Genomic DNA, 25,534 nt, shown 5'->3' on the forward strand with positions numbered 1-25,534 from the left:
GGATGGATGACATCGCTGATCAATTAAGTTTGCCTGCCAGTCTCAAGTGAGAACGTCACAATGAAGGATTGTCTGTGCTCAGGGAAGATAAGGTCCGAAAATCATTTTAGAAGTAAACCTGCTAGGAAAATGAGGAAGATTAATGATGTATGACCACTTGTCTATGACCTCACTACCTGAGTCTAGTGAGTCAATTTACTACCTGAGTCTAGTGAGTCAATTTACTACCTGAGTCTAGTGAGTCAATTTACTACCTGAGTCTAGTGAGTCAATTTACAGCCAGAGATAGATCAATTCTTATTTCAATTTTAAAGATGTGAATTCAAAACCAACAAATTTTGGTATTTAGGTTTTCGAAGTCAAATATTTAAATGCTATGAATTCGGTGGTGTTCAATTTCAATATTAAGTATTCATTCAAAACATTGTCTTCTCCAATAAATTACTTTATCAAAGTAGAATGAGCCGCTTTCTTTCCTAGTCGGAAAGAAAAAAAAAAGGGGGTGACATCCGCTTAGTGAGGAACCAACTAAATCTGGTCAATTTAATAGCGGGTCACTCCCTTAAAACAAGTAACCGTTTAGTCCGGTTTGGTGTTCAAGCACTGGAGTCTGACTGCCTCTCACCAGCAGAGGGAGTACTGAGGGAGTACTACAGTGGTTCACACACTGATGTGATAGAACCACTTGAAGCAGAGCGACGCGCTTGGTTTGACACTCTCTACCACGACACTGATCCTTCAACTTAAAGTACAAGTCACACGTTTTAATACAGAGCTTGGCAAATCTTTTGTAAGCACATAGGAATTGCTATGTGAATGGTAGTTTGTGTTGGGGTATTAGTTATTCCAAAATAAGTAGGCACAGTATGGGGAGGGGGGTGAGGGTTTGGAAAGCCCAAGCCATGCTCGTACCAAGTTTCAGTTATATACTGAAACTTGGTTATATATAGTTAATAGTGTAACTACACTGCCTATCCTTTGAGCTTTATGTCAAGTGTTGCCGTTAGCCTGAACAGTCTATCAGTGTTGCGGACCGAAGGCTACAGCGTGTTCTAACATGAAATAATGAACTCCTTTAGAAGACAAACGCTTTGATCTAAAATGACACACATGGGCCGGGAGGGCGGATTTGAACCTGCAACCTCTTGACCTCCAGTCCCATGCTCAACCCCTGAGCTATAGCGTCATGTTTATGACCCGTCCAGCCAAGGCTGGGAGCTGGTATGCTTCACCAGAAGCCGTCTACCAGGGAAGAGAGGGGGCATTTGACCTAATGTTCCCTCAGTCAAGCTCATGTCCTCTGGGTCTGAAACTCTGCACTCCCCTCCTCCCCCTGGATGTGTGCGTGTGTGTGCGTGTGTGTCTGTGTGTGTGTGTGTCTGTGTGTGTGAGACATCCTTACGTCTTACCCCAACTCAATTAAAACGCCATTGTATCTGTTTACACATGTGTTTTCTGTCAGTGTATGTGAGTGCGAGTGTGTGAATGTGTATTTGTTCATCTGTTTGTTTGTGTGCGTGTGTATATGAGTGGGCTTACACTTATGTTTACATGTCTCAGTGTTTGTGAGTGTGTGTAGGCCAACAGTACGCATGTGTGTGTGTGTGTACAGTATGTGTGTGTGTGTGTGTACAGTATGTGTGTGTGTGTGGTGTTCGTTCCCAGCGGATTGTTCTCTTCTCTTCAGCTCAGTACAGCATGTATACTGACTGCAGCCCTGGTGACCCCGGACCCTTGTGATGTCATAGAGGCCCATGCCCAGGAGTTCTGATGCCCCTCAGAAGGGTGGAGAAGGGCAGAACTGAGAACGTTCGGTCTCCCAAAGACCTTCCAAACATCAACATTTCAAAGCAGGCTGTAAAATAACCTTTCGAAAAGCCTTTTGGGGTAGAGTCATGGAAATATTTATACCCAGAATACAGCCTGTGTATATATTTATCTTTGTGTATTTTTAAATTGTGATCAAAACCTCTCTCTCTATCATTAGAAGTTTGGCGTAGAGCAGACAAGCAATGACTGGCCAAAACACTAGAGAGGCCATAGTTAAAGTATCAACCATCATTAAGGTACAAGCTGCCCAATAGCAATCAATCATGTTTTACTGGGGCTGCTTGTCATAAGTCTCATTCTCCAATCCTGATTCAGTCCTCAAGTGCTTTATGGAGCTAGATTAGTCAGATTTGATAGTCATGGTTTTCTGTAGAGTCTCTCTCTCTCTTTCTATGGTGGTTCCCTTTATGGTTTCACTAATGCATGGCTACACTCATATACAACATGACTGTACGAAACTCCCAGTCACTTTAATAACTTATTTATTTAGACTATTTTGCCAAAATTACTATTTCTGTGGGTCGTAAAAAAATGCTTTTGAAACCTTTCAGCGGTTATTTTCCCGGCTGGGAGGCATTCTGTGATATCCATTTTGATCGAATTAGGTTGAAACACTAAGGCATGTCCTCTATACATCTCTTCAGTCCTCTTCATTTCATAAAGTGGGTAATGTGGAGCCAGCGAGAGAGGAAAACAGCCTGCAGTGAATGATGTCAGGAGACGTGGAACTCTAGCCTATCGCCTACATTTCAGAAGGGTGATGTAATCCTGCCTGTTTCTGACTTGACACAAGGTCACTACCTGGACAGAGAGGAATCCCAGTCCTGTATGAGGTGTTTGCGTGTGTGTGCGTGTGCGCTAGTCACATACTCTCACACCTTACTAACACGCTTGACTATTCCTCAGACAGTTGGTAGAAACAACATTCTTCTGCGGGTTTGGATTGGTTCTACTGCAAAGATGGAGGGATAGAGGGAGAGAGAAAGACAGAGAGAAAGACAGAGAGAAAGACAGAGAGAAAGATAGAAATAGAGATAGAGAAAGACAGAGAGAGAGAAAGACAGAAAGACAGAGAGACAGAGAGAGAGACAGAGACACAGAGAGACAGAGAGAGAGAGAGTAGTGATATCACAATATCCCTCAGGCAGGCAGGCAGGCAGGGGGAGATGAAGCTGAAAGAGAGCGGTAGAGAGCGAGAGAGATTGAAGAGAGCTAGAATGTGAGATGGTGTTAAGATGGCCCTATCAGACAGCCCAGAGAAGAGACTGTTCTTACTGCAGCACTGGCCTGGCACACCTAGTCACCTGCCAACACCAGGATGAAGTCTAACACTTAAGATTTACAGCCATCCTTCAGCCAGGCTCCTCAGAACAGAAGGAGGGATGTTTGGAAATGTTACATTCTCAGGTCACCCCTGCATCATCCAAGATTCACATTTTTTTTTAAGAACTTTACTGGTTGAGTCCTTGAGTCCATCAGCCTTGTAACTGCTTCGAGCTGGCGGCTGGACTGTTTTAGTGAAGCCTGGATCGTGTTACTCAGAAGAGCTGGAAGTCTGAAACCAGGGCCGGTATGTTCTAGAAATCAGGTACATAACAGTTCCCGACCGTCGGACACATAAACAAGACTCGAAAACCTACAACCCCTAGACAGACCCGCACAAAAGTGTGTGCTGTTTATTGTGGTTGAGGTGTGTGTGTGTGTGTGTGTGTGTGTGGTGAGCGGCTGACAGCTCTGCTACATCTCCCCCTGCTGATTCCTTGCCAGGGTGAGGGTTGATGTCCATCACTGGCCTCCACAACTGACAACAATCAAATTCAAATCACGCACCGAAACATTTCAGTTTCATCCCGACAGCGAGGTGACACAATACTGATGACACGTACCACTTGAACTAGACCCCCCCCCCCCCCTCCACACCCCCCTGCTGCCCCCCCCCCCCCACATCAGTCAGCACGCTGGTTAAACGACCAGGTGTACGCTACAATCTGCCGTGGTCCCAACCGGGGCCAGAACCACCGTCTCCCTGCCAACACCCAGCGCCAACGGGATTCCACATCAACCCTGTGATTTACAGAACCCGTCTCCGTGCCAACCAGGCCCCTGGCACCAGCAGCCAGCACCGCTCGTAGACCCAGCCAAGAGGGCACACTGAAGTGGGCTAGCAGGAGTCCGTTAGCAGCTAATGGGTGTAGGCGTCGGCAGAAGGCGTGGGCAGAAAGCCTGGCATTGGAGAGTGGGGAGGACTGGGGGGAAAGGAGGGGGCCGGGAGGGCATCTGACCAGACCGGGGGTGGGGCGGGGAGGTTTGACATGTTTAGTGTGCAGGTTGTTAAACTCTTCAGGGGCTGGGCCTGTTGGGAGAATGAGGCAAGGTATTCATAGGCTGCCCTCCTGATCTGGCAGTGGTGAGATGCCAGCAAGCGGGACATCGTGTGTGTGTGTGTGTGTGTTATTTCAGATGTTATGAGAGACATATAAGGTGTGTACACTGAGACCATATGGATCTTATCAGATGTGAGAGAGAGAGACAGAGAGAAACAGAGAGAGAGAGAGAGGGCAGCCTGGCCCGACGTGGAGAAACAAACCTGGGTGGGTTGGAGGAATAAACTCAGGGAGTACAGAGGGAAAGAGAAGAGAGTACAGGAGAGAGGAGGGGAGGGGGAGAAGGGGAAGAGAGTACAGGAGAGAGGAGGGGAGGGGGAGAAGGGGAAGAGAGTACAGGAGAGAGGAGGGGAGGGGGAGAAGGGAGGAAGGGAAGAGAGTACAGGAGAGAGGAGGGGAGGGGGAGAAGGGGAAGAGAGTACAGGAGAGAGGAGGGGAGGGGGAGAAGGGGAAGAGAGTACAGGAGAGAGGAGGGGAGGGGGAGAAGGGGAAGAGAGTACAGGAGAGAGGAGGGGAGGGGGAGAAGGGGAAGAGAGTACAGGAGAGAGGAGGGGAGGGGGAGAAGGGGAAGAGAGTACAGGAGAGAGGAGGGGAAGAGAGTACAGGAGAGAGGAGGGGAGGGGGAGAAGGGGAAGAGAGTACAGGAGAGAGGAGGGGAGGGGGAGAAGGGGAAGAGAGTACAGGAGAGAGGAGGGGAGGGGGAGAAGGGGAAGAGAGTACAGGAGAGAGGAGGGGAGGGGGAGAAGGGGAAGAGAGTACAGGAGAGAGGAGGGGAGGGGGAGAAGGGGAAGAGAGTACAGGAGAGAGGAGGGGAGGGGGAGAAGGGAGGAGGGGAAGAGAGTACAGGAGAGAGGAGGGGAGGAGCGTGAGTAAAGCTTAGCACATCAACTGTACACCTCCACACAGGCATGGTGTGTGTGCGTGTGCTGTGGACTGACAGCCGTGGCAGGGGGGGGCCCTATGAGGACGTCCAGGCCGCGGGCTAGCGGGACCTTGTAAAAGGCGCTCACTGATCCTGTTAAAGCCTTTCCCATTCCTCCTTCCATCGCCATGAAGGTGAAGAGACCCAGACAGCTCCATCTGTCTGTGTGATCGATGCAGAGAGGACGACTCCACAGCAGGGGGCAGCTGGGGCGCTCACTTCCACTCATGTACGCTCACGTCCAATCAAACGCTTTCGGGAGAGGGAGACAGAGAGAGACGAGGAGAGAGAGAGAGAGAGACAGAGAGAGACGAGGAGAGAGAGAGAGAGAGAGAGAGACAGAGAGAAGAGAGACAGAGAGAGACAGAGAAAGGAGATAGAGAGAGACAGGAGAGAGGAGAGACAAAGAGAGAGAGACAGAGAGAGGAGAGAGACAGAGAAAGGAGATAGAGAGAGACAGGAGAGAGAGAGGAGAGACAGAGAGAGAGGAGAGAGAGACCGAGGAGGGAGAGAGACAGAGGAGAGAGAGAGACAGATGGTCAGAGACCGAGAGAGAAGGAGAGACAGAGAGAGAATGAGAGAGAGAGAGAGACAGACAGACAGTGAAGGAGAGAGAAAGTGTGCTTGAGCACAGGAGAACAAAGGGATGAGGTCATCCTTCATGTTGTGAACTCATCCCTGCAGTCTCTGGTTGGAGGCCTAAATATGGGGAGAGGGATGTCAAGGGAGGCTGACAGCTCTGGCTGACGGCCATGCAGCAACCGGCTGAGGTCAGCAGCGTTGTCGATGACAGCACACACACACCGCAACATCAAGGGGCCACACAAGCCTGTTTCCAAAAGCCCTAATGAACTCTCTCCCCCTCTCCCCCTCTCTCATCCTGATGACATCAGGATGATAGAAGCCTAGAATAAGCAAACATAATTCCGACTATCTCCTTCACTCGCACAAACTGTTATGACAGGCAGCTTTAAAGAGTTTATATTAGCCGAGCGTAAACCTGGATGATGTCATATGGTGTGTGCAGTCACCACTTCACACACTCGGACACCTCAAACTCATTTCATCCACGACGTGGGCTGACTCCGAGTTCCCAATAACCACCTCTCCTCTTCTCCCTCCCTCCCTCTTTCCAGATGCCATCCTGTAGCAGCGACCCCCACCTGGCTGTCCAGACCAGGGGAGGACCGTGGGGCCCTCCAGGACCACACCCCCCAGGGGCCCACCCTCCAGGACCACACCCCCCAGGGGCCCACCCCCCAGGGCACCACCCCCCAGGGCCCCACCCCCCAGGGCCCCACCCCCCCGCAACAATGCCAGTGGGTGGAGCGGGAGGGAAAGGCAGAGAGCTGTCCAGAGACGACCTCCTGTTCCTCCTCAGCATCCTGGAGGGAGAGCTGCAGGTGAGATGGTCCAACCACACACACACACACACACAGGCACACACCACACACCCCTCAGGCTCATGTTCTCAGGTCAAAACGTGGCTCGGAGGTCACTTCCTGCCTGGCTCGGAGGTCACTTCCTGTGTGGCTCTCCAGACCATGGGAAAGCCAACGGCTTCTCGGAAGGTTCGCAAGTTGAACCAACCACAAACAGCACCAGCCCAGAAGCAGGGTTAGATAGCTGGGGAAGGGTCAGGGGTTAGGGAGGTGTTTTTACGTCCCTCCAGTCAGGATCCCATCACCACAGGCATCTCGGGAATGACACATCTTAACTTGACCACCCACAGTCCTCCACATGCTCCAGTCAAGTCCAACTAAAGTAAGGCTTGTCACGCAGAAGACTACTGTGGATGACTATATAGGCTACACATGCAGACAAGGAGACTTTGAATCAGACTCACCAACAGTGGAGTTCAACATGTTGATGACTAAATCCCTCACACACACACACACACACGCACGTACGCACGCACGCACGCACGCACACACACACACACACACACACACACACACACACACACACACACACACAGCAGCTGGGTATGGAAAATGTGCCAAAATGTTTTCCATCTGCAAGAAGCTTCACTTCCTCTCGTGTCCTGACTCTCCATCATGTCCTTCCTTCCTCTGTTCCATCTCTGCCCTCTCCACTCATCCCTCCAGGCCAGAGATGAGGAGATCGCGCTCCTGAAAGCAGAGAAGATGGCTCCGGCTTCCCTGGAGGCCCACTATGGCTTTGCCACCCCAGACGAGGCTCTCCGCGCCCTGCAGAGAGACTCACTCCGGCTCCAGGCTTGTGAGGCCCAGCAGGCCCGACGGCAGGACGTCTATGAGAGACCCATGGCAGAGGTAAACCCCACACCAACGGCAAGAACAAACTTCGTAGTAAAACAACGAGAAGACAACCTCCGGCACTCTGAATCCACCCATCTCCATCTCTCTCCCCCTCTTCCCCTCCTCCCTTCTCCCCCCAGTTGGAGCGGCTAGCGGCGGCTCACAGGAGGGCGTCCAGGCGCATGCTCCAGAAGCTGCTGGAGGTGGAGAGCTCCCACGGTGGCGCCCTCTGCAGGCTGGAGGAGCAGGAGAGGGAGCACAGGGCCTTCATCCAGAGGAGCGACGACCTCACCAGCCTGCTGGAGCAGGACCGAGAGAGGTCAGCCAGGGGTCAGCCAGGGGTCAGCCAGGGATCCCCCTCCACAGAGGCGGAGTGGCAGGCTACAGGTCTGAACAGGGGCGCACGTCTTCAGCCAGACGCTGGTGAACTTGAGGGTACTGGATGTGTAGGTCAGGGGTGATGAAAGAGGACTCTTGTCACATGGGACAGCCTTGTCACTGCAGACTGTGGAAGGAGGCCCTGGTCTGGACAACGTTTGGGGTTGGCTCCTTGGTTGAGGTGGGGACAGTCTCCAAGGGCGTCTTCACCATTTTCCAAGGACATGGATTCAGCTTAGTACAGGACTCAGAGATTCTATATTAAAGGCCTTTTGGACTTTTTTTTTATGAGGCGTCATCTTTTTCAGGGCAAAGGCCCTATATGCAGGCCTATCTTGGGCTTTAACTAGACCCTGTCGTTAGCTGGCGAGGGTGAGGACAAACAGGGAGATTACTGGTGTGTGTGACTGTTTGTCCTGGACCTCACATCTCAAGCCTGTACTTAAAGTCCCAGCCCTCAGACATGGCCCATTACCACTCTCTCATCCCTGGATAGGGTTCTGGTTAGCTGGGTCTATAGGCTCTCCAGATCCCCTGGCTCCCACACACACACACACGGAATGAACATCTTCACAACGACCCACCCAGTTCATGCCCATTACACACAAAGAGTGGGAATTCTAGCGGTCACTCTAAAACACACACACACACAAATACTGTGATTAATCTAGAAGCAGACAAAGCTCTACTTTGGTGTTACTCATACATTCCTGGCGGCCAGTCCACACACACACACACACACACGTGTCCAGCCATGGCCCTCCACTGTGTTGAACTCGACGCACCACATCAGACAGGCTAGCTGCAGACTGGTCCACAGAGAAAAGTGACCCCAGATATCTCGTCCTTGCAGCCCACAGACAGACACCACTGATGGGGTAAAGTTGAGGACATGTCTGGTCCCTGAGGACAGAAGAGAGAGATAGCAGAGCGCCTTATCTCCTCCACCCCCTCCTTTTCTTCCCTGAGTGTCTCCTTAATCTTTCTGTGCTCTCTCTCTCTCTCTCTCTCTGGAGTCTCTCCATCCATCCCTGTCTCCCTCCCTGTCTCTCTCCTTTATAGCTTCATGACATCAGTCAGGTGAATAAAGGACATTCCAGAAAGGCTGAGATCAGCATGCATGCACGCCCACACCTCTTATCAAAGTTTGCCTTTAACACACACACACACACACACCTCTTAGGCCTATTTGTGTCTTTAACACACACACACACACACACGCCTGCTACACAAAGAGAACTAGAGAAGCAGCTAATATGCTGCTTCCTTTCACTCCCTCCCTCGTCATCCCATCTGCACAGCCTAAATATTGGAAAGAAGCTAAGTGAGGGGTGATTCCCATCCCACTCTCTGTCAATCTTTCCATCCCTCTCCACCACGTTGCCTCATATTAGCTATTAGAATCCCCTTGTCATTGTAACGCCATCCTCATTTTAACAAAGGCTGAGGCAAGTGTTGGAGGTTGTTAGCATGTATGTGTGTGTTTATAAGTGTGTGTGTGTGTGTGTGTGTGTGTGGTGAACACATATGGCGCTGTGGCCGGGCTCAGCGAGACTTGTCGTGGTGTGAGGCAGCGTGATGGTAGCTGCGTGTTGACGTGTGTTGACATGTGTTGACATGTGATGCCATGTGTATCAGAGAGCAGAGGCTCGGTGGTTCACCCCTCACACGCTATCACACCGTCAAGGCTGCCAGGCCTGTTAGTGCTGACTACACGCTAACAAACATGTTGCATGCACACACGCTTACCACACAAACACTCACCCTCATCATACTCTCACACACAGACCATTCTAGACCCTTGTTATGTTCTCTCTGATTGTGGTCCTGGTTGTAATACAACACTGAAATGGGAAGACAGCACGAGAGAAAGAAAGAAAGAAAAAAAGAAAGAAAAAAAAAGAGCCAGATAGAGATGGAGGTTAGAGAGAGAAGAGAGAGAGTTAGAGAGAGAAGAGAGAGAGGGTTAGAGAGAGAAGAGAGAGAGGGTTAGAGAGAGAAGAGAGAGAGGGTTAGAGAGAGTGCGAGAGAGAGACCGAACCTCTGGGTTAAACGTGTGGGAGGGGATGTTTTCCCTTCCTGGCCCTGAGGGAGTGGACAGTGTAAACTTGGCTGTGTCGCCACGGAAACACACGGATGCTCCGTCCGTCTCACATGCTCGCCAAGCTCCTGCTCAGCCAATCACGTGTCAGGAACATTAAGGGCCGAGGTTGGGGGTTGGGAGACTAGCGATACCAGGAGGAGGTCTTGCTTATGAACAGGACTCAGACTATTCCAAACAGTTGGAGATGGACTGGAACTGTGTTTCTAACGATATAAATAGTAGTTTGGAAAAGTCTTCCTTCACGGAACACGACTCCACTTGACAATCCCATTTGTTTACAGGGACGTGGAGAGACACGGCTCTCTCGTTCTTGACGATGACTACAAGCTGCACCGCACAGCATTCTGTCACACTCTGAACTCAACAGGACTCCTTTTACCTTGTTGACTCACAAACAAGCACGCGTGAACACTTACGCACACACACACACACACACACACACAGTCAAGCCTTGCCTATGTATAGAGACGTTTTCCAGGGAAGTGTGTGTTTCTCTGGGCTGTTGTGGGAATGCCTGTGAGCTGACGGCATGTCATTGGGGACCCGCTCCAGCCCTAATGAGGGACTGGAGGGTTCTGCCGGAGAACCAGGACAGGACGGCCCACTTCCTCTTTAGGGAGATGGGTCTGAGCAGCCCCCCACTAGGGTGGATCCCTGCGGCTCTCCCAACACGCTAAGGACTCCAAGACTGCGGGCTGGTTGTGTTGATGTTGGGTTTCTGATGTTTTGACGTCACTACCTGAAGGTAGCCTGTCTGTTGCAAACCATCATTGTTATTTTAATCTCAAGTTCTGTCAGTTTGTCTGTTGTTATCTCCCGGTTTCATCAGAGCATCTTGCTTTGATTAGGCCTGTGATGCCTATATTGAATAGAGAGAGAGGGTTAGAGAGAGGGCTAGATAGATAGAGAGAGAGAGAGAGAGAGAGAGAGAGAGAGAGATGGCTTGAGAGAGAGAGAGACAGAGAGACAGAGAGAGAGACAGAGAGAGAGAGAGAGAGAGAGAGAGAGAGAGAGAGAACACATGTGGATGTAATTGCGGGCCACAGATGACATCATCTCTCTTCCAGGTTATCAGGCCCCAGGCACTGCAACTTCAACACAAACATGTGTCTCCTTAAACATACACACACGCGCACGCACAGGCACACACACTGTTCTAGAACCATGTTTAAAACAGTGATCAACTTTATCATACAGTATCATCTCTCTCTCCCCCTGTCCTATCCATCATTCTCTCTGGCATCACTTCACCATGACCTCATGGAATGGGCTGATCTCCAGCAGTTGTGGACTCTCTCACTCTCACACACACAAACAAGCATCTGCACTTATTCTCACTCACACACAAACACACACACACACACACACACACAATCTTGTGTGCTGCTTCACATGTATGCAATCTCTCGGACACACAAACAGAAACACACAGTGCATGTGTGTGTGTGTGTGTGTGGACGCGTGTGAAAAACACACTGTGGAGCAAAAAAGAAGGCTGTACATTTCAGTTCCTTATAAGGGCATGCCGATGATGTCACCGCGCCGCTCACGGCCAGAGCCTCAGTGTTCCGAGCACTTCTCATAATGTTTGGTTTTCCGGATGGAATGTCCACATAGCTGAGAACGCCAGGAGGGATAGGTGGAGAGAGAGAGAGAGAGAGAGAAGGAGGGAGGGAGGGAGAGAGAGGGAGCGACTGGAGCATGGATGGGATTTAACCTCTGAAGCTTCACTGACACCAAACACAGGTAGGAACAAACTTTTCATTGAAAACAGGGTCTCAAGTTGGGGGACTCATCTATTTGCTCGTTGATTTCCATAATTGACAAATCACTTGAAACGAGAGTTGATTAAGGTTAACTTTAATTGCTTCTCCAGTGACATTCATACGGGGAATGATTGGGTGCTCTCTGAATTAAGAAACTTGGTTGGTGGAGAAGTTTGAATCTAGGCTAGAACTTGCTGGATAAATGGTTGTAGAAAGATTCTAAGTTTGTATTTCAGACTAAATGTAATTGTATTTTAATAACTAACCAAGTTAAAGGGAAAATATATTTTGTTCAATAAGTATTGAAGTAAATACTTATCAAGTAAAAAACCCTGTTAGCATATTCAGGCCCCTATGGTGGCATAATATTAATATGATCACAATATTATCCAGCCTAATTAGAATAGAAAATCTGGGATTGGTGAAAAAAATACTTCTACTGCTAAGAGCATATTAATTTTGAATAAATATTAAAGTTGACATTAACAACTTTTTATTACAGTTTTGAGGGATTAGATCATTGTGTGAGCAGGATGTGTCTTAGTGTGTGTGTGTGCATGCTCAAAAGAGTGAGTGAGTGTGTGTGTGTGTGCGACCATGCGACTTACAAAGCAAGAAAGAAAAAAAGCCTTAAATGACTAATTGAAATGGCAATTTTGTTACTGTGGTAGCAAAACTGTATTCTCCCAAAATGTGAACAAATCTGCATATTTCTAAACTATGAAAAACGGCTACATTACATTGTATATTATTTCAGAAAAGCTCTCCAATATGGTCCCAGAGAGTTGAGCCACTTATCATAGTTAGACCAAGGACCTTAATCAACTTCCTGGCCAGTATGGAAGAACCATACGCTAATATCCCTGAACTGTAAGGCAAGCCTACATGCTCTGATGAGGGGTTGTAGCAGAGGTTTGCATCTGTCCTGTTGTTATGAGGTTGGCTCTCAAAACCACTTGGATGTCGTCTCGGGCTAGCGGTAGACAAATTGGTTGATCTAGTCATGCACTACGGCTTCATCTTGGCTGTGTGTTCATTACCTCATGTGTGTAACGCTACCCAAGGCAGTGTTGGAACGCCTGAGGAAGGGGGGGGGGGGGGGGGGGGGGGATTCCTGCCAGTGGGGGCTGACACAGAACGGGGGGGGGGGTTTAGAGAACATGGGTACCAGCAGCTTCCTGTCTGGGCACCATCTGGTATGCCATTCATAACATGCTCACACACACACAGGGAAAAATAATTCATCCGATTGATCTGAAATGTTAGTAGTTATGAGTAATGACACCCTACTTTCTTCTCCCCCTGCCCAGACTGAAGCAGCTGCTGGCCCAGGAGAAGGCCTACCGAGACCAGAGGGAGGACGAGAACCAGCAGGAGCTCTCAGCCCTGCAGGACGAGCTGGTCAAACTAAAGGCCTTCGCACTCCTGGTCGTTGACGAGCAGCAGCTTCTGACCAATCAGCTGACAGATCAGAGCCAACACGTCCAACAGTTGACCAGCATCACTGACCACGCCCAACGAGAACTCGACTCCGCCCACTCCAGAGCGAGAGAGGAGGAGATTCAAGCACAACATCTGGAGGCAGAGCTAAGCGACTTACGCCGGAACCAGGAAGCCATGACCGCCAAACTGGCCAACGAGGACGCCCAGAATCAGCAGCTTCGCCAGCGATTGGCCATGCTCGGACGGCAAGTAGACGAGCTGGAGAGGACGAGGGGCGACCTCCGGAGGGCGGAGGAGGAACTGCGGGAGCTGAGAGACAGGGTGGCCGGCGGAGGGGGGGAAGACGGTGGAGAGACGGCTTCCCTTGGCCTCCTCTCTGAGGTGGAGCAACTGAGGAGGAGGGTGGTGGAGATGGAGGGGAAAGACGGAGACGGGGTCCGTCTGGTGGACCAGTGTGGAGACCTGGACCGCAGGCTGGGCCACGCCGCCATCCAGGGCCGGAGCCTGAAAGCAGAGGTGGAGAAGCTGAACGGGCGGATCAGCGAGCTGGACAGGCTGGAGGAGGCCCTGGGGAGAAGCAGGCAGGAGGGCAGCTCTCTGAGGAGCAGCCTGGAGAAGGAGAAGGCTGCCACCAAGCAGCTGTCTGGGGAGCTGGAGGTTCTGCGAATCAGGGTGCGGGAGCTGGAGGCCATGGAGGGTCCGCTGGAGAGGTCAGAAGGGAGGCTGAGACAGGACCTGACCAAGCTTCGCACCCTGACCATGGTCCTGGTGGAGGACAGGAAGGTCATGGCAGAGAGACTCCAACAGGCAGAACACAAACTACAGCAGGGGAAGGAGGGGAGGTCACAGGGAGGGCACAACAAGGTGTCCCCGCCCGACGACCAGCTCGTCGAGGGGAGGGAGAAAGCTCTGAAGTCCAGAGCCGAGCTGGAGGAGAGATACCGCAGCGTGGAGAGAGAGAGGGACGAGCTGGGATCCAAGCTGAGGACAGAGGAAGAGAGGAGCAGAGATCTCCACGGCACGGCCAACTCCATGAGGAGGAGGACCGAGGCCCTCGAGAGGAGAGACGGAGGGAAAGAGAGACGCGGGGGGAACGACGAGACAAACGACGTCCGGAAGCGCGAGGACAACGACGACGAAAACAAGGTGCGGGAGCTGAGCCAGGAGGTGGAGAGGCTGAGAAGGAAGCTGACGCAGAAGGAGGTGGTGGAGGAGGAGCTGATGAAGGCGGAGGAGGAGTATGAGTCCCTGGAGAGGAGGTGCAACGAGGAGCGGGAGAGGAGCCGGGCTCTGGGGGAGAAGCTGGATGAGGCCAGGATGGAGGTGTCCAGGTACCGGCTGGCCGAGAAGGGGAAGGGGGAGCCCAACCAGGAGCACCTCCTCCTCAGACGGCTCCAGGAGGAGCAGGTCAAATCCAGGCTCCTCTCAAGGGAGGTGGAGACTCTCAGGGAGAAGGTCCAGCGACTGATGGGGACGGAGGAGGCCATCGGTCAGGTCCAGATGGACCATGCCACCCTGCAGAGGAGGCTGGCCCAGCAGGAGGTCCGGAACAGGGAGCTGGCCAGGGAGATGGAGGGTCTGACCCAGGAACTGGAGCGCTACCGGCACTTCAGCAAGAGCCTTCGACCCGGCATGAACGGACGCCGCTTCGCAGACCTTCACCAGTCCACCAAGGAGGTCCAGACCGAGCCCGAGGAGACTAATCACCTCCTCCCTGACTACCAGAGCCTGGCTCCAACGGTGCTCAACGGAAAACTACCAGGAGATGATGGGAAGGACCTCAATCACAACGAGAAGCAGGTGGTGAAGAAGAACTCGTCTCCTCTTGCCAACCTCAACAGCCTCAACATGCAGAACAACAATCTAAGACGGAGTAGTATTCCGTTAGCCAACAGGAAGGTATCTCCCCAGGGTCACAGTGAGGTGTTGAACAGCAACCTGGTCAAGAAAGGAGACTTGGTGGTCACACACAACCCGGGTCAGCCTCTACACATCAAGGTAACCCCAGACCACAGCCTCAACACGGCTACTCTGGAAATCAGTAGTCCTACGGCAGACAACGCTGCATCCTACACCAGCACCGCCCTCATCCCCTCCACCGGAGCCCCTCCCAAACAAAGGATCACCATCATCCAGAACTCATCCATGTCACCACCCAAGGTGGTACCCTGCAGTCCCTCGTCACCAGATGAGGTGAGCAGCCCGGACAGAGCCTTCTCCCCCCCCCTCACTCTCACGTCCGTCTCCAGAGTCGCCACCCCAAACTCGCTGAGGTCCCACACGCCCGATCCTTCCGGTTCTCCGGTCCAGATCCTAACAGTCTGCACCGGGTCACCAGACCCCACCGAGGTCGTGGGTCAAGCCATGTTCCGGGTCACGCCGGAGAGACAACCAAACGGGTGGCACCTCCAGAAATCCACCAGCGCCGGGCCCAGCGTCATCACCACTGACGACAACAAGATCCACATCCACCTGGGAAGCCCCTACATCCAGGCCCTGAATGGTATCGCCCATGTAGCCACGCAGCCGGGCAGGCAGTACCATTCCCCTGGACAGGAGGCAGGGGGGGCAAGGACTCAGGTTCTTCCTAACGGTTACCATGTGAAAAGCAGCGGCAAAATCACCAGTAGCATCACCATAACCCCTGCTACTTCCCCGGCCCCACAACCCTCTCACATAACAGTAAGTGGCCTTTATGAGTGACACCCCACAGAGAGCCAGCTCCATCAGCCCCCTGTCGTCCACCCCCATCCCCCCTGACCTCCATCCCCCCTGACCCCCATCCCCCCTGCCCCCATCCCCCCCGCCCCCATCCCCCCACGCCCCCATCCCCCCCGCCCCCCCCCACCAACCCTGCCCCCATCCCCCCTGCCCCCATCCCCCCTGCCCCCATCCCCCCTGCCCCCCCCCCCCCCACCAACCCTGACCTCCATCCCATCCCTCACAACCCACCTCCACCTCAAAACTGAGTTCCTACTAAAACAGCTGTACCCAGTTTGGACCTCCTCAGAACCTGACAGATTCTGAACGATCACATCAATAGTGGACCACACACCTACCTACTTGACTGCTTATCACCAGCTTGCGTTGTGTCGAGTTAGGCTAACTCTCACTGACACTTGTTGCAGAGTGACACAATCAAGCCATAGTGGATCTGACAAGCATTACACAACTGACAATATGTGTACATCTTTGATCTTTGTTTTGACAGACTATTAAACGTTTCAGCTTCCTTGTTTCATGATATATTTTAATATTACTAGTCTTACTCATCACCCACAACCAGCTCTGTGTTTTGCTTAACTGCACTGATCTTTTGTAATCAATCATAAGCTTAACACCTATCTTAGTATATTAATGGATGACTTTATGGTACACTGTCACTTCTCTCTTCACTCCACTGCAAAGAACGGTTGGAAAACTGTCGATTTCTACACAACCCTGACCATTTTCTAGTCTGGATGAGACCGTGGCAGAGAGTTTTACTGTGAGCAGGAGACACAGAGAGAGAGGATTAATGGTTGTTCAGAAAGAGCAGCAGTAAATTCCAACATATGCTAGCTTGGCTCAGTTAGATTCATAGGCTGATGTCACCACTCATCTATCTCAACCGCACCAAGAACCCCCAGTTACCAATGGTAACTGTGTGTGCATGTGTGTAGTGTGCATCTGTGAGATGGGTGCTTGAGTGTGTGTGTGTGTGTGTGTGTGTGTGTGTCTGTGCAGAGTTTTTTTAAGTCTTATCCAATGACACGCTGGAAAACCTCAAGTCAGATCAAAAGCACCATGCAGGGCTCAGGCAGGCCAGCAGCATTATAGGATGCCAGAGTGACTACTTAACCCCCATTTGAAGGGTCCATTTGCAGAAACCATACGCAACGTTGCACTAAACACCACGTAAGATGCAAGCTTGCTTTATGATTTTAGAATCAGCCGCACAACAATAATATATCCTACCACATCTGCTGAGGATGGTCTTGGAAAATATGAAAGCATGTGCGTGCACACACACACACACACACACACACACAACCACAACCTCGCATTGATCATATCAGACTTTAATGAAGTTGTATGTTGCCTTTCGGCAGATTCACAGACTTAAGTCAGTTTAATGCTGAGAGGTAGGCTATAGTGGTTGTCTAATCTTGATGACAAGTGAAGAGTCCAGCTTACTGGGTTCAGTTTAACAATGTCCCAGAGAAAAGGCAAGCTAATAGGGACCCGTTTAACAATATCTCAGAGAAAACCAGGGTTTGACAGGGTCACAGAAAGAGGCCAGCCAGTAGTTTAACAATGTACCCGAGGGAGAAACCAGCCTATAGCAAGCAGTTTAACAGTGTCCCAGAGAGAAACCAGCCTATAGGAAGCAGTTTAACAGTGTCCCAAAGGAGAGTCAGGCTGGCCGTGACCCAGCAAGTCGACCAACGATGACAAATGGAGCAATTTCCGCTGTGACATCAGCGGCTGGCGTGAGGTCCGGCGTTTGACAACAGTTTGGACTGATTACTGCCTGAGACTGCCAGCGTGACTGAGGCCTCCTGGGAATCTGCACAAGAGTGTGACTTTGGAAAAAGCCTATGACCACAAAACACATTATTTAAGACAGTCTCTCTCTCTCTCTCTCTGGTGAAGGTAGAGGGGTGGAGGTAGAGGGGTGGAGGTAGAGGGGTGGAGGTAGAGGGGTGGAGGTAGAGGGGGGACACGTGTTCTAAGCGGTGACTGATGGACACACACATACCACAAACATGAGGGCGCATGCACGCACCGTTCATGCATGAACGGTTCAGGAGAGGATCATCCTCTCCCCGTCCAATCAGTGTGCGCGTCTGTGGTTACATTGTGTGACTGACACCCCATCTTTAGAATTTGCCTGTTCATGACAATATAGTGGATGATCATGAATGATCATTTCTAATCGACTGTCCCTAACTGAGACACGTTTCTGTGTCATCCAATCAGATTCCTCGGGAGGCATTACGGAAGGGCGGCCCCACCCTGATTCCCAAACCCAAATGCTACGGAGTGCTCAAAGGGACAAATGGAGCATGCAACACGGTACCAAGTCAAGGAAAACTTGCCACCAACCTTCACACTGGTAAACATGCTGGTCTGAGAGTGCGCAACAGGACCAACGTAACAACAACTACATGTTAAACTCATCCCCATCTGAGAGCAGAAACGTTTACACTTTTTTTTTTTTGTAAGAGTTAGGCTAAATAGTTATCCTAAAGGCTATGGTATAGTTCACAGCATGCCTTAAGATCTCTGGCTCAACTCAGGCTTATAGGTGTCAGGTGATGCAGTGAGGTGCCGTCTGTGTAATATATGTGTAAGCTGAATAAATATGTGGATCTTTAGTAAAGTATAGTGTCATCAATGTGTCTTTGGTCGGCTTGTTATCTACAGGCAACTGACCACGGTGACCAAACGGAGCAGCACTGCCCTCTACTGGTAGATGTGATTACCTACAACATAAACATGGATCCTTCAGTAGTTTAAAACATATCTACCAAAGGAGCTGAACATTACTTAGTAAATACACTTTCTTTACATGTCAGTGTGTAAGGATATATGAGGGAAGACATCCTCCTTGAAAGATGATGAAGAATACATCTGATTCGAAGACCCATAACTCTATTCGGCATTAGATACGGAGACCCACGTGTGTTTCTGTCATTCCTCTATAGATGAACTGAGATTGCCAGTATGGACAGACTTCAGTCCATAAACTATTTACAACAAATTTAGATGTGGGCAATAATCAAATGGTTGTGTTAGCTCAAGGAAATAAAGCATAACATAAACGGAAACAACGTTACAACATGCATACAGCTGACTTAGCTTGCAAGCTAACTTGTCAACATGCTAGCATGTGTAGTAAAAGTGGTCGGGACAGCTACGAAATAAACAAGGATACAAGACATAACAGGCATGGCACGTTTAAAAAGTACGTCGCTATTAGAAAATCGGGTTGCCCTTACCTAAATTGCCCCCTTTCTCCCACCACTCTTCGCCCAAATCGTCTCCCATCTTCAGACTCGCTGATCCAAAAGTACCGCTGTCTCCTGAGGGGTGTGTTCACAACAGCAATTGTGCAACAGAAACGGTTAAAACGCAACGATTCACAACAGCAGGACATGACGTTTAATAATATGATCTGTTTAATAAAGCATCCATACAAATGCAATTGTTCATCTTTTGACGTCAATCTCTCTAAACTATCAGTCAGATCTTAAAATGGTGGATTATAAATGTAGGCTACTCATTAAACTTAGTAGTTCAGACTGGTTCCATAGTATGTGGAGGCGCCAAACGTAAAAAGTTTTTTGACGGTTTCTTTCACACTTTTGTATTAGCTATACGAGTAGAGATAACAGAAACTGTCTCGCTGCACGTATCACTCGCTGACCTTTAATTAGGCCTCATATAGAAACAGCCTTTCATAATAAACCTCACTTTTTGACCTTTTTAAGAAATGACAGATGCAATTACGCCAGAGTGCAATACTTACACTAGACATCATCGTCGTCTGGGGTATAATGTTTCCTCGGGGCTGGAGAGTACCACCGGCATAGTTCCCCAGAGTCATTGTGTTGGGTTTACATTTCAGAGCCATCGCTGTCATTATCACAGGCCGAAGCTCTCTCATTAGTTTTGCACACAGAGAAAAAAAGAGAATAAAAAAGAAAAGGAGGAAGAGGAGGACGTGATTGGAATTCTTCCCTCTTTTTTGCAGCTGTTGAGGAGAGGATGGAGGGAGGACGTGATTGGAAGAGAGGAGAGGAGGGAGGGAGGGTTTAGAGGGAGGAACAGGTCTCCTGGGAGTAATTGCATGCTTTTTTGTTTCTGTCGGAATAACACATTTCTGGCTCATGGAAGCATGTGAGACGTTTGATTAAAGCTTTGCCACCGAGCGCGAGAGCCGGCTGATTACTTAGGAAATTATACAGGGTCACAACGCTTATGCTGTTTCCTTCCCAGAGGAGAAAATAAAGTGACAAAGCAAGAGGGAGAGAGAATAAGAAATAGGATAAAGTTAACACATTGAGCAAAGTGCGGCTAAAATTTGACTGGAACAATGGTCTCTAAATGGCATTCTATATTCTTAACGTCATACGCTGGAAGAAACAAACGCCCCCATATCCCCCGTCTCTTGGCTGATATTTGACTGCATCCTGGCGAGGAACAAAACACTCCGAACCTGCTTTATCTCCTGTGTAGGCCTGAACAAAACACCGCTCTGCCTCTGCTCTGCCAAGATGGTCGCCCACTTCATTCACTGCGTTGTCTGGTCTCGTCCACCAACCATGCCACATTGTTACACCTAAGTTAAAACGGGGGTTTTATGATGGATTTTGGACAAAGAACACAGGCGAGACAAAAAGGAATAGCCTAATGAAGAGAAACAGAGGTGAAGGAGGAGAGAACGCGCTCATTAAAAAAAAAAAGCGAATGGAGAAATAAAAGCGGTTTTAAGTTAGTACTGTGTGAAAAGGTGAGACGTGACACTAAGAGGGGTAAGAAAGATGAAGAGGACCCGTGGCTGAGCGACAGCGGGTAGATGTCGGCTGCGCGGGCAGCTGTCCCTGGGCGCCGTGATTGCACACGCTGAAGCCTCAGTGTGCTAATGTGTTGATTTTGTTAGAAGCAGCTGTTCTTTGCCCCACTCTCTTTTTAATGATCACAAGGAGACACGTTATTTTAGGATCCAGTCCTCTCTTATACAAGGCGGTTTTTTGAAGACAGAGTGGAAGACAGAGGGAGAGAGAATGTGGGAGAGAGAGAAACGTAGAGGAAGAGACTAATTATGGCTTTGAAAACGTTCAGTGCTAATTACTATGCACCCTCAAAGGTATCCCCCACCTTCATTGTTCTCTCTCTCTCTCTCTCTCTCTCTCTCTCTGTCTCTCTATTCCTGTCATTGTCTCTAAGCATTTTTCTTTTGTTAAAGCTTTTTATTCCTGTCTTTACTTTAGTTCCTAGTTCATACTTGGGTGCATCCTCTCTCTCTCTCTCTCCCACCATTTAGGATATGCATCATTCTCTCCTTAACTTTGCATCCTCTCCTTCAGAGAAGCCAATCAGGCGAGGAGAAAGACACAGGTGCATGTAAATGGAGAACTGAAGAGCGAATCACTGGAACCTTTAGTTCTTTCACCTGGGCCACAACGGATCAAAGGCACCAAGCAGGGAACCCAACTGAGTCATGAACAACTGGCGCATATCTGAACTGAGGTGTGTGTGTGTGTTGAGGGGGTCAACACGCCCAGCCTGTGATTGGACAGGTGCATTGTGGGGTGGGGTGAGGAGGAGAAGGAGAAGAAAAAACAAATAGGAAGTGACCTTGAGCCATCTTAAAAACTTTGCCTCCGAACAACTTTCTACGTCTCGGAAATTACGTCTGTATTCATGAGCATCTGGGTGGTTGTGACCCTTCGCTGAGGCCTGCTGCATTCTAAACACTTGGCAGCGCGCTTCGTTTACTGCTGCTGTTGCTGCTGCCTTTTGTATTTATCACTCGTTTGGCAAAGAGGTTTCAGTGCGTCCTTAACATGGAGCTATTGATCTGTATGTGTGAGTGTGTGTGTGTGTGTGTGTGTGTGTGTGTGTGTGTGTGTGTGTGTGTGTGTGTGTGTGTGTGTGTGTGTGTGTGAGTGTGCGTCAATGAGTGCACACATCTAGGTGTGGATTTTTTTCAGCTAGGATTTTACTGTTCGACTTTGATTAGATTTATTTTTTTTGCCTCAAATTTTATCGCCTCAAATTTTATTGCCTCAAATGTTATCGCTAGGTAAGGCAATCACTCGATTGCAAATAAATTCATAATAAGGGCTAGGTCTGTTTTCAGGACAGCTGGTATTCTGGATCAGAAGGCTGTTGTTTTTGACTTTAGACTTGTCTTTGCCTAGCCTACCAGGCATGAAAGGCATTAAAAGGGCGTGCCTCAACTCCACAAAGTGTTCTCATGTTATAATCTTTAAAAACGCAAAAACCTTTATTTGCGTGTAATGCTGTTGATGTTCATGTTGACCAGATGAGAGTGCCAGAAAAGTGACAGGGACATTTTGCCCTCCTCCCTAATAAGACAAGCCAGTGAGTGTTGAACATCGTTACACGACGAAGTGACACCCGGAAAAGGCCATAGGGCCTTCAACCCTGCTGAAGGTGAGTGACAGGGACATTGCCGTGGCAACACTGGACATCTGCGCTAGGTAGAGGCTGGGGGGGGGGGGGGGCAGCAGGGTGAGAGGTGACTGATCGGTGAAATTCCTGTCAGGTGACATCTTGTAGGACCAGGTGGCGTCAGGTGACCCTCTGGGAAACAAAACACTGACTGTATATGTGTGTGTTTGAAGGAGATTGTTTCTGAGTGTGTGTGTGTGTGTTAATGGTTTGCTTAGCCTGTGTGAGAAGTGAAGGTTGTATACATGCATGTGTGTCTATAAACAAACTTTAAAACCAGCTTGGTTTTAACAAAACATTTCAGAAACCAAAAGTTGCCATGAAACAATGTAACTGTCCTGATTACATACTGTATTTCTACCCGTATGGTGTTTCACACTGGTGCTCAGGCTGGGTAACGTAGCTTTTACCTTGGTAACAGTTTTTCATGCCTGATTCTAAGGCTGGGTAACGTAGCTCTCACCTTGGTAACAGTTCTTCATGCCTGATTCTAAGGCTGGGTAACGTAGCTCTCACCTTGGTAACAGTTCTTCATGCCTGATTCTAAGGCTGGGTAACGTAGCTCTCACCTTGGTAACAGTTCTTCATGCCTGATTCTGAGGCTGGGTAACGGAAGCTCAGTTGAAATGGCATTCTTTTTCCCTGTAGCTAGTCCAATAAGATCCTGACTGACACATGCAAATGAGGTCTCTTATACCCCATCCACACTCCCCCCCCCCCCCCCACTCACACACACACTCGCACACAAACCCCCACACACACTGACACCCCCGTAGCCCACCCCCAGTGCACAAGCAGGACATATGAACAACTTCATAATCTTCTATATTAATCAGCTTTTCCGGAAGAATCCATCAAATATCATTGGGCAAACAATCCACTTTTCGCCGTGGCTGGGGGATATTTGGATTTGCAGCGTGAGTGTTTGCTTGGAAGAGCTCAATAAAGCCCAAAGTTAATTGTGTTATTATTTAAAGTTTCATTCCCTTTCTTATTTTCAGTTTCTCTCTCTCTCTCTCTCTCTCTCTCTCTCTCTCTCTCTCTCTCTCTCTCTCTCTCTCTCTCTCTCTCTCTCTCTCTCTCTCTCTCTCTCTCTCTCTCTCTCTCTCTCTCTCTCTCTCTCTCTCTCTCTCTCTCTCTCTCTCTCTCACAAAAACGTGTCTTTCTCTTTCTTTATATTTCCCTCTCCCTCTCTGAGATTGTAAATATTTGACTTCAGAGCTCTTGGTATTGTGGTCTAACCCACTCTGTGAGGGAGAGCTACTGAACTTCTGAATGGACCACACTGACAGTACTGCCGACAGTACAAAGAAAAACAATCAATGCATATTTCAATTCTATTCAATTAAAAAGACCTGTATAGTTCCCCAGGGAGATATTTCATTTGTATAGAAAAGGCAAGCACAGAGACACACACACACACACATACTGTACACACACACACACACACACACACACCACCGAGCACTCCCAGAGCTAGCTACTCCTTCCTTGACAGAACAACAGAAATATCACCCTGGTTATTTGATGCACCGACCAGGCCAAACACAATTGCCTGTGTAACCTCATTGCCCAGCTATCAATCAAGACCCTCACTACAGAAACCCAATGGGAATATTGAGTAAAACCGAGGCCAGGAACGAGAGCTCAGCCAGCGTGTATCGACCGCATCAGTCACACATCTCCAACATGTCCAGTCTTCCCCTCCACACAGAACAACAAACGCGTCCTCTCCAGTTCAGACCGCATCAGTGACACGTTCCTTCACTGGACACTTGGACAGATGGAGGGAAGAAATGTTGTCATGAGCAACAAAACATGAGGAATGCTTGTGAGAGGAGCGGAGAGACGCCCACCCAGAGCGTGCTGCAAACACACACAGCACACACACACACACATACACACAGAGAGACACACACCCAGACAGAAGCATAAACACACTTTATTAAAACAATCACTCACTGTGGATGGAGCAGGAGTCTCATCATGTGGGACAGATTAGGTCAGGATGGAGAGATGAGTGGGGATGAAGGAAAAGAGAGAAGAGGAGGAATAGAGGGAAGAAAAAGGGGGATGGAGATGAGCAGAGACAAGAGATGCACATCGAGAGAAAAGAGAAATTAGAAGGTGGGAGACGTAAGGAAGGGTAAAAGGAAAGGGAAGGAGAGAGGAGATGTAATAGAGGAGGGAACGAAGGAAGGAAGGAAGGAAGGAAGGAAGGAAGGAAGGAAGGAAGGAAAGAAAGAAAGAAGGAAGGAAGGAAGGAAGGAAGGAGAGAAGGGATGTAATAGAGGAAGGGAGTAAGAGAAGAAGAGAGGAGGAGAGGAAGGGAAGGACAGAGGACGAGAGGAAGGGAAGAAAGGATGTACTGGAGGGGAGGTGGAAGGGAGGAGAGTCACCAGGTCTAGGAGAGATGATGAGGGGACTTAAGCCATCCCTGAGGTCATGATTAAACAAAGACGGTGAGGATTCTGGCTGAACACGGAACACTGGGCCACAGAGTGGATATCAAAGAGATTCGTTTCATGGTGCCAGCAGCACGCAGACACATGCAATTAAACACTCTCACACTTATCTAAACATCCACACCCAAGTACACATGCTTATTCCATCTCCCTCTCCCTCTCCCTCTCCCTCTCCCTCTCCCTCTCCCTCTCTCTCTCTCTCTCTCTCTCTCTCTCTCTCTCTCTCTCTCTCTCTCTCTCTCTCTCTCTCTCTCTCTCTCCCTCTCTCTCTGCCACATACACACATACTCATGCAGCACACACGTACACGCACACACACGTACACACACGTACACACACACACTCAGGCTCATCTGTCTGAGGATGGCTTCCTGGTCCGAGGTGAAAGGGTGCACAGATTTAGCAGCAGGAGGGATCTGCACACTGCTAATTAGGATCTCATCTTTAGAGAAGCTATTAGCCCCTCACTCCCACCGCTGGGTCTGCAAACGTGTGAGTGAGAGCGTGTGTGTGTGTCAGAGTGTGTGCGTGCGAGCGTGTGCATGAGAGTGCGTGTGTGTGTGATAGTATCTCCTCTGCCCTCCTCTGGTCTGTCTTCATGCCCTCATATCAAAGGGAACATGCTGCCCAGGCTCTCCTCCTGGAGGGAGAGCAGAAGAGGGAAATGAAGAGAGGGAGAGAGGGAAGGACAGAGACGATAAGGAGGAAGGGCCGATCAAGAGGCAGAAGGAGAACAAGCAGGAGAGAGGGAGAGGTTAGGGGGAGAGGGTGAAGAGA

The 25,534-nt window shown here is 49.7% G+C and overlaps 2 protein-coding genes across 2 annotated transcripts in view; one reads left to right on the top strand and one right to left on the bottom strand.

The window, feature by feature from the left end:
* Nucleotides 1-19,770, bottom strand: part of cmss1 (cms1 ribosomal small subunit homolog) — a 29,060-nt gene extending 9,290 nt beyond the window's left edge. The window contains exons 1-2 of the mRNA XM_084688691.1: nucleotides 19,621-19,770; nucleotides 19,091-19,174 (exon numbers count right to left, since the gene is read on the bottom strand). Of these exons, the coding sequence (XP_084544817.1) occupies nucleotides 19,091-19,139 (49 nt within the window). The 5' untranslated portion in view covers nucleotides 19,140-19,174; nucleotides 19,621-19,770. The remainder of the gene's footprint in view (nucleotides 1-19,090; nucleotides 19,175-19,620) is intronic.
* LOC146233654 (filamin A-interacting protein 1-like) lies at nucleotides 6,435-15,894 on the top strand. The gene is made up of 4 exons (XM_084689867.1): nucleotides 6,435-6,539; nucleotides 7,245-7,430; nucleotides 7,556-7,734; nucleotides 12,974-15,894. The coding sequence occupies exons 1-4, from the start codon at nucleotides 6,450-6,452 to the stop codon at nucleotides 15,807-15,809; spliced, it is 3,291 nt and encodes a 1,096-aa protein (XP_084545993.1). The 5' UTR covers nucleotides 6,435-6,449; the 3' UTR covers nucleotides 15,810-15,894.
* Nucleotides 19,771-25,534: the final 5,764 nt, after the last annotated feature.

This window comes from Hypomesus nipponensis, chromosome 23, assembly GCF_054491055.1.
Source record: "Hypomesus nipponensis isolate SF chromosome 23, ASM5449105v1, whole genome shotgun sequence".
NCBI lineage: Eukaryota > Metazoa > Chordata > Actinopteri > Osmeriformes > Osmeridae > Hypomesus > Hypomesus nipponensis.

Excerpts from the sequence above, each read along its gene's own strand:
- LOC146233654 (XM_084689867.1), top strand. The coding sequence starts at position 6,450 with ATGCCAGTGGGTGGAGCGGGAGGGAAAGGCAGAGAGCTGTCCAGAGAC. Across the intron at positions 6,540-7,244 it reads TCCTGGAGGGAGAGCTGCAG|GCCAGAGATGAGGAGATCGC; the intron begins GTGAGATGGTCC and ends TCATCCCTCCAG. Across the intron at positions 7,735-12,973 it reads CTGGAGCAGGACCGAGAGAG|ACTGAAGCAGCTGCTGGCCC; the intron begins GTCAGCCAGGGG and ends CCCCCTGCCCAG.